The 8,988-nt window shown below is 50.5% G+C and overlaps 1 protein-coding gene across 5 annotated transcripts in view; it reads right to left on the bottom strand.

Moving 5' to 3' along the window:
- The window catches only part of ZSCAN18 (zinc finger and SCAN domain containing 18), a 47,181-nt gene continuing 38,193 nt past the window's right edge, over positions 1 to 8,988 (bottom strand). For 2 of the 5 annotated variants that reach the window (XM_008572212.1, XM_008572211.1), the window contains exons 2-7: positions 5,997 to 6,515; positions 5,386 to 5,535; positions 4,240 to 4,331; positions 3,745 to 3,847; positions 2,971 to 3,063; positions 1 to 1,786 (exon numbers count right to left, since the gene is read on the bottom strand). In XM_008572212.1, the coding sequence (XP_008570434.1) occupies positions 1,044 to 1,786; positions 2,971 to 3,063; positions 3,745 to 3,847; positions 4,240 to 4,331; positions 5,386 to 5,535; positions 5,997 to 6,393 (1,578 nt within the window). In that variant the 5' untranslated portion in view covers positions 6,394 to 6,515 and the 3' untranslated portion in view covers positions 1 to 1,043. Of the gene's footprint in view, positions 1,787 to 2,970; positions 3,064 to 3,744; positions 3,848 to 4,239; positions 4,332 to 5,385; positions 5,536 to 5,996; positions 6,516 to 8,988 lie in introns of those variants that run through there. The other 3 variants (XM_008572208.1, XM_008572209.1, XM_008572210.1) reach the window with 2 other exon arrangements.

The raw sequence follows: 8,988 nt of genomic DNA, 5'->3' as shown, positions 1-8,988 counted from the left end.
TGTGAGTGAAGAAATAAATCTTTATTATGTTAAGCTTCTGTGATTTGGGGGCCATTACAACAGATTGCCTGCTCAAACACAGTGACAGAAAGAGGCACCAGCTTCTGTATCTACAGGGAGCAATTAAATTTAAGCTCAGGCAATGGAAACAATGCTATAATCTGAGATTAAATGCAAAAAGCAAAAGATCACCCAGTGTAGCCCAAAGAGTTTAGTTCTCTTTGCTCTGGCAGACACAATGATCTCCTTGTCAACCTTTATTAGTGTTTTCAACCTATTTTGATCACAACCCCCCAGTAAGAAATACATTTTACATTGCAAGCAGTTCTCATATTTAGATATATGACTAAAAAGTTTCACAAAACAATATTTGCCTTTACTACATGATGCATTTGACCTATTTTATTCTACTTCATTGCTTTGTAATACCCACTAATTTGATTTCACAATTCACTAATGGGCTGGGACCCACAGTCTGAAAAGCCTGCATTATTAGGCTCCAGGTGATTTTGCCATCTTTATGTAAGCCACTCCATACAGGTAAAGACATGTGAGTTACACAAGGAAACAGTTTCCGCTTTTCGGGATTCAGAAGTGAACTTGACATCACACATTTACAAAAAGACCAAAACAGCTAGCAAGATTTCTGCTTGAACAACCCTGGGGAGCTCAAACAGGAGGAACTGAAGCAAGGATGACTTCAAGAAAGATCACACACCTTAAGGCAACTCTACACGTTGCACAATGTCAAACAATCTAGCATGTGGGTGGTGCTAAGATGGCTGCAGAAGCAAGCGGAGTCTTTCACATCCAGCGGCTTACACTCAGGGGGTGTACACAAGGAGGTGAGGGCTTCCTGTGGGCCTGTCCCGGCTCTAAGTGCTTTAGCCACACTAGCTCATTTAGAACATAAGCTGACTTATGTCCACACAGAAACCAACAGGAAGCCACCACGCAAGGGTTTTTAGGGAGTCTGACATATTGCTTGGGACTCCCAGCCAGGCAAGGCAGTCCCTCTCATGAGACACTTACAGCACAGTGGTTCACCCCTGTGCCTCAGGCTGCACAGGAAACACATCACTTTCCACACACTCTGGGAGCCCACCCATCCTCCCACTAATGTGGGTGTCACGTGTGCCAGGGTGGGGGCCCAAGGCCCCCCCCAACACATAGCCTTTCTCCTTCTCATGGGTCTTCTGGTGCTCGGCCAGAGCCAGGCTGAAGTTGAAGGTTTTCCAGCAGCCCTGGCATGCATAGCGCTTCCTGCCGCTGTGGCCTCTGTGATGTTCCATGAGGTGTGAGAGCCATGCGAAGGCCTCCCCACACTCACTGCAGGTGTAGGGCTTCCCTCGGGATGCTCCTGGCACAGCGGCCACAGGGCAGCCGGCAGCAGAGGTACCCGGGTCCTGCCCAGCCAGGAACCCTGCACCATGGCCCGCTGCACCAGGCTCCTTCCTCCCGTGGCGGGGCTGGCAGATGCTCCGGCTAGAGACACACTCAAGGCCCTGTCCACCCCCATCCTCTGGGTAGGGCCTCTTGGTTCCAAGGCCTGGCAGCGGGGTGGTCTGGGCTGGCTTCTGGATGACTGACTGTCTCTGAGCCATGGTGACAGGGCTCAACTCCCTGTCTTGAGGATCCAGAACCTCCCAAGGCTGCTCTTCCTCCTCCTGGATGGTGCCCGATGAGGGGTTGATAGGAGTGCCCCCTGTGAGACTCTCCATCAGCGTCTCACGCATGGACGCTTCCTCACCCATGCTCCCTGTGCTTTCCTGCCACCTCCCGCCACCTGAAACAAGGCCAGAATGTGAGCAGTCCCAACTCCCAGGGTTCAGAGACGGAAACTGCCAAATGGGTGGGAGGGCCTATAAAAAGAGTATGTGAGGCCCCCAAAGCCCAGCAAAGGGAAAAGCACTTGGCATGCACAGCCTCAGTCAGCCTTCTGACAACCTCAGGGCAGTGGACTTGATGAGCAAGACCACATAGCTGCCCAAGGCAGTGTCATGCCTTGCTGGTCTCACAAGCCTGCCTCCTGTCCCCCTGTCTGTCTTCCCTTCTTCACAGCCCCTGAACGTCAGCTGAACTCATGGCTGCCTGGAGAAAGCCTGTTACTCCCAGCCTGCCCCTCAGCTGAAGTGGCCACGTGCCTACATTCTCACCAGTGGGCATCAGCAGAAGACTGGGGAGGGGCCTCCTCCCTGCTGCTGTGGGCGTGAGACCTGGAACAGCCATCATGGACTGAGGTGACTCTGGTAATAGAGGCCACACAGACAGGGTTGAAAGAGGAAGGGAGCCCAGGCTGCCACCAGGAAGGACCAAGAGCTCTTGTGTGGCCCGGAGTAAACTACATCCCTCAGGAATCCTACCCTTGGGTGGTCTCCCCTCCCACACACACACTGGCTTGGCCATGTGACCTGCATTAGCTTGCATGATGCAAGCAGAGGCTTGGTAATGCTCACCCTCCTAGAACACTTTCTCTCAGAACACAGATGCCATACTGTGAGGAAGCCCAACCAACTTGAGGAGGTAACATGAAGGAGAACCCAGGTCAACAGCCCCAGCTAAGCCCCCTGTCAGGAGCACCCACTGCCAGCCATGGGAGGGAGGTCATCTGGGACAAACCAGCCTTGGTCAAGCCTCTAAGTGAGTGCACTATGTGCACAGCCCTAGCAGCCACCAAATGGAGCAGAACGGCCACCCAGCTGAACCCAATCAACCCACATGATCATAGTCATTGACAACACTGTAATTTTAGGTGACTGAGTTTTGGGATGGTTTGTTACAAAGCCAGAGATTATTAAAATAACTGGATTCCTGCCTCCTGCTCTGACATGGTGGGTGGGAAAATGAGTAAAGTCAAAGTTGAAGTCTTGGCTGAAGCCAGTGGAGCTGTGAGGAGGCCCTGTCAGCCTCTGAGAGAAAGGCACCCTGCCCACCCCAGCCCCTAATCACCTCTCTCTAACCCAACCTCACCTGAGAGGCTGCCTCCTGGCGAGTCTCTTTCCACCAACCGAAGTTCCTCTGTGTCCAGCCTGGAGGCAAAATCAGGCTGGGAAAGCTGATACCCTGAGTGAGGTTAAAAAACCAAAAATCTAAAAGAGGCGTTGAAACAGAAAGCAGCTGACAGGCCTCATGTCCTGTGGGCTGGCCAGGGTCAGGGCTGTAGCCTGTCTTTTTCTCTGCACCAGCATCCCCACCAAAGCAGCCTCCCTGTCAGAGCCCCTGGAAAGCTGAGCCCCTGAAAGAAGAGGGTCTGCCTGGGCAAGGCTGAACAGGCCGGTGGGGCAGAGAACAGGCAAAGTTAAAGATACGGGAACATAAAATTAAAACTACAAAGGGCTCAGGAGTCTGTGTTTGGGCCTTCCTACAAAGGAGCGTTTCTGGGGCAAGAACATCTACAAAAGAAGTAAGACTGCTCGCCAGGCCACGGGGCCAATAGGCCCCAACCCTGCACTAAGGAGGGGAATGTTGGTGCCTTGGGGCCACAAGGCTTTTCCAAATTCAGAGGCTTCAGGTCCTACAGGCAGGAGCTGCAAACTGAAAGCCCAAGGGCAGGACTCAAATGTGTAGACCAGGAAGGGTGGGGACCTCAGCAAATGAGTTCAAGTTCAAAACACACTCAAGTTCAAATTCATTTACCACTGTGTCCCAACCAAAGCCCGGAGGGGAAGGGTCAGAATCCCCCATGACAACAGTTTTAGAAAAGGATGGAGGGTGGAGTGCGAGCCCGTGGAAGGCGGGTCTCACCCAACAGGAGCAGCTTCCTGTAGCTCTTCAAGTTCTCCTCGGCAGGGTCCAGGTGGCCCCACTCCCCCATGGGTCGAGGCTCCTCTGGAAACGACCTTAGCTTCTGAAATGGCAGTGTAGCCCCAGCTGAGGCCTCCTGCCCATGCAGGAGGATGAACCCACAGCCCTGTAACCACAGTAGGCACACTGGGCGCCAGTACCAGCCCAGGAGCTCCAACCCACCACACCTTGCATGGATGCAAGCCTCTCGTGGGTTCCATCCTTGGGTTACCGCCAGGGCAGGTATCTCAGCCTCAGCACTATGGACATCTGGGGCCGATTATCCCACTCCACGGCAGAGTATTCACAATGGGGGAGGGAGAGATGCCCATAAGCCACGGGGGGACAGACCCTCCTCCTCGGGGACAGGCCCTGTGAGCTACTGGACAAAGTCAGCCCCCAAGGGCCAACAGTGGTCCCCTCGCCCCCCAGAATACCCAAGTAGCCTTTACTCACCTTCGGCTCAACTTTGGCAGGGCTGGCCTCTTCAGTCCTTTCTTCCCCAACATTCCCCTGTTCTGGAAGCACAGGGTTTGGAGCAGGCCAGGCTGGGGAGAAAGAAATGCAGAGCTGAGAAGACAAGTTCTCCGAAGCTGGGCACACTCAAAACAGTCACGGAGATGCTCCTGCTCCCCACACAGACCCCAGGAAAAGTGGAGAGGCCCCAGTGTGCTCATATCATGGCAGGTCTCAAGGCTCAATTCACACGACATCTATTTTCAAGTTACAGAGCAGAGCAGCCAAGAAGAGAACAAAAAGGCGCTCAAGCTCAGTGGTGGCCCCAGAAATGCCAATTCAAGCCACAAAGAAGATATTACTTTTTTTACCCACTAGATTGGTGGAAATCTTAAAAAGCAACAACACACAGTGCTGGCACTGATGTGGGCAAATGGATGCCCTCCTATGTTGGCACTTTATATGCCACAAAACTTTAGGGAAATCACGTGGAAGTTTCTACTGTACATGAAATGTAAAACTCATGTGCCCATTTTCCAGAGGTCCTGAGGAACCCACTTACACAAACTAGAGGCCCTGACAGGCACAGGTGTAAGGACGTATTACTGTAGCCTTGTTCAAAGGGGGCAGAAACCTCATGGCAATAAATTCCAACTTGAAGACAAGCCAGGGCTGAGCATGTGGAGGGTCTGCCCCTTCTGAGCAGCAGGTGCTCAGGCCAAGCACATCATGTTCCTGGGGAGACAACCACAGACCCTCTGCACGTGGTGTGTGATGTGCATAAAGACATGAAGAGACATGCAATGGGACACTCAATTTTATTTTTAGAGGGTACGAGGGGTGAGGAGATTACTTTTTCTTTATATATCAATGCTTTTTCACTATTTGTGATAAGCATGTATGATTTGTTGCACCATCTCTGAAAAGGAATTTAATAAAACATAATACTCCTAAAATTCACGAGAACCTACAGGAGTTAAGTCCCAATTATAGCCTGGACTTCAAGGCCTCCACTACACGGCCTCCCTTTGGCTCGCCTGCTGCCTCCAAAGCGTCATCCTCCTGCGATCTCCCAATCACAGACCCCTGCCCACCACCCCAGCTAAGGCCCAGCCTGAGAGGCTGGTGGGCTGGCTGGTCACTCACGAGTCTCGGGGGGTGCGAGGGCCTCCCCAGGTCCAGGGTTTCTGCTGGGACTCGCTGGCCCACCTTGTAACAGTGGAGGCTCTGCGTGTCTCTCCCACACTCCCTCGCTGAAAGCTGAAGATGACCCAGCAGGGGAACTCAACAGCATCCCTGTGTACAACCGAGGGAACAGTGACCTCAAGAGTTTGGGGCATGTGCTAACAATCACACAGTAAACCACAGGGGTACAAGCACGGACCCAGGTTCTGACCCTGAGCCTGTGGACTCCTGGGCCCCATCACTACCCCCTCAACATACCCAGAATATTTCACCAGTCTTTAAGAGACTGGTCCCTGCCCTTGACTGCCCTCCCTCATTCCTCCTGCTTCCTTACATCTGGAAGATAGGTGTGAGAGAAGAAGCCCAAGCAGCTGTCCTGGCCCATAAGACAACCCTGTGCCCAAGCAACTTGGGGCTGCTCATCTTTGTGCCTGTCACACATGGGAGAACTAAGTGCTCTCGGGTAAACCAAGGCTGAGGTTGGGCTCTATGCTAAGGATTCCAGTCCTTCCAGGACCACCCTCTCCCCCGTTTCCTCTAAGGCATGCTTTCTTCTAGGACAGCAGCCTCACCTGGCTCCTCCAGGACCTCAGCAAGGCCCTCCACCAGGGAGGCCGCCTTCTTGCAGCTCTCGGGATACTGTGCCACCACCCACGGCCGGACCTTGTCAGGCAAGATGCCCAGGAACTGCTCCAGCACCAGCAGCTCCAGCATCTGTTCCTTGGAACGTGCCTCAGGCCTCAGCCACTGGCGACACAGCTCGTGGAGCCGGGCCAGGGTCTGGTGGGGTCCAGCAGTCTCCTGGTAGACAAATTCCCGGAAGCGCAAGCGGGAGAACTCAAGGTCGGCGGGGGACCTCCTAGGCGTGGTCTCAGGTTCCTCCTGCTGGACTCTGGCAGCTGGAATGGGCAGTTCTTGAGGGACCAGGGAGCTCCTGGGGGAGGCAAACGCCTTCTCCAAAGGCAGCATCTTTCCAAACCTACACCCAAAAATGTGACTGTGTCAAGCCAGGGATAAGGTGGCTCCAAGGGAGAGACGCCAAGGATGACAGGATGCCCAGAGGAGCTCGGCCAGTGCCAGGACTCAAGGATCTGCAAAGGACATGGAGATAGAGATGCACATAGGGTGAGATGCAGACCATGGGGACACCAGGAGACCAAAGCCAGGGTCTCTGAACTCAACTGTGCACCCACCACATCCAGAGCTCATGCAGAATTATTTCCAAGCAATTGCTTATTAAATATCAATAGAACGCCAATTTTGTACTTGTATAGATAAAAATTAACATAAAAGTGAGAGGGGCTACTCATTTTATCAGACTGGTATTACCAGAATTAAAAAAAAAGATCAGCCATAGATAGGATGAAAAAGCAAAATTACAGGACAATCTCAGTTATAAATCCAGATGTGAAAACCTTAAAATCAGCAAACTCATTGCAACCATGCATGGTTATATACATGATGTAGGTAATACCATACCAGATTTGGGTTTATCCCAGAAATGCAAGGTCTGTTAATCTATTACAGAGACTTTAATTCCTAATAACATAGAGGGGGGCTAGGTGTCAGGATTGCTCCTCTCATGAAAACAACTAAAAATCTGAAATAAAAAATATATGTATATTTGCAAAAAATGTAGGAAGTACGTAGCCCACTCTGGAGATTGGTGGAAATGGCATAGACCTGCAGACCTGGACTGACCCATCTACAGAACCAGGTAGGAGGCATAAGAAGTCAGCCAGGAGTGCGGGACAACAGAGGGTGGAGGAGACTGCAGCAAATCAGAGTTCAGGTCCTGGTCAACCCTCCCCCCACCCCAGCTAAATCCCCATGTACAGGAGGGCAGCTGCATCATTCAAGAGAAGCCAGAATTCAATTCAAGGAGCTTAGGTGAAATCTCTTGATTGGAACTGCTGGCAAACAATGAGCTAGGTACACAACAGAACCCAGCAAGGTATAGCTGACTGGGCCTCCAGCTGGCCTTGAGCCTACAATGTTCTCACTAGCTATGAACACACAGCTGCAACCAGCTCCTCCCAGGACCCCCCTGGGTTTGAAGATTTATTAGAGGGGCAGAGGGGGGCAACTTCCCAGACACGGCCACAAGAAACAGACAGAAAGCTACACACAAACCCAATGCAAGCACAGAAACAAACCACGTTTGAGAAATTCAAGAAAATCTGTATGTGACCACAGCTGCAGTGAGAACTTTTCTTCTGCAATCCCACTTCTACAGAGCAAAGTGCAAAATGAACCGATATGGGACCAGCATTCCTGACCTCTTCCTGGGTAAAGTCAGGGCCTGCTCTGACATTTCTCCACCAGGACATGGGGCACAGGGAATTTGTGGCTGTTGGGTGGGAGTGTTTGATTCCGCTGATAAGAAATGTCCAGAACAGGCAAATCCATAAAGACAGAAAGATCAGTGATTGCTGGGGACTGGGGGTGGGGGTTTACAGAGAATGACTACTAACGGGCACAGGATTTCTTTTGGGGTGATGAAAATGTTCTAAGATTATCTGTTGTAATGGTTGCACAAATAAAAATCAATAAATTGTCCACATTAAACAGGTAAACTTTATGGTATATAAATTGCATCTTAATTAAGCTGTTTTAAAAAAAGAAAAGAAAAAGGTTGTCAGAGGCTCAGCTGTCAATTTCTCCTCTCCCTCTGTTGCTACTACAGTAGGGTTTAGAAGTAACTGTGGAACTCTAAATGCTGTCAAAAGACATTCTATCAGGGCTCCACTTTTCTCAAAGAATAAAGATTTATGTCATGCCACTGCCAACACTGCCACCACCACCACCACCACCTCCATCACAACCACCACCACCACCATCTTTACCACTACTACCACCACCACCACCACTATCACCTCCAATCTCAACCGTCACCATCTCCATCATCACCATTTCCCCCATTCACCCTTCCTCTTCTATTACCTTCTACAGGTCTGGGCTCTGCAGTGTCTCCTCGGGAGAAATTTCCCCCATACTCCCTGCATGTCACCACACACACACACACCTTTTGAATATCTGTCTTTTACCTGCTTACTGACTGCCTCCCCCTCTGGAATGTGAGCCCTAGAACAGCAGGTTTCTCCAGGCAGGTCCTCGGGCCTGGGCAATGCCTGGCTCAGTATGTGTTGATTGCATAAGCTGTTTTTTTTTAAGTTTTACTTCTTAAAATACATTGTACTTGATTTTCATGCCCCTTTACCCATTCCTCTCCACCCCCGCCCCTCCCCACTGCATAAGTTGCTTTTACAGTGTAGTTCTCTGCTGAAAGGCATTCTGTCTGCACCTAATTTTTTTTTTTTTTTCCCCTTTTGGTTATTATGGACCCTCATATGTCCATCTATCTGGGGTCAAATTTGTGATTTTAATAAAAGATATTTATTTTGGCTTCAAATTTGTGATATTTGTATATGAAGTACAAATACCCCTTTTGGTTATTATGGACCCTCATATGTCCATCTATCTGGGATCAAATTTGTGATTTTTTTTAATAAAAGATATTTATTTTGGCTTCAAATTTGTGATATTTGTATATGAAGTACAAAT

This window comes from Galeopterus variegatus, unplaced genomic scaffold (genome assembly GCF_000696425.1).
Source record: "Galeopterus variegatus unplaced genomic scaffold, G_variegatus-3.0.2 Scaffold764, whole genome shotgun sequence".
NCBI classification, from domain to species: domain Eukaryota; kingdom Metazoa; phylum Chordata; class Mammalia; order Dermoptera; family Cynocephalidae; genus Galeopterus; species Galeopterus variegatus.
Note: the sequence above shows the minus strand (reverse complement) of the source record. Positions and strands in the feature narration are given on the sequence as shown.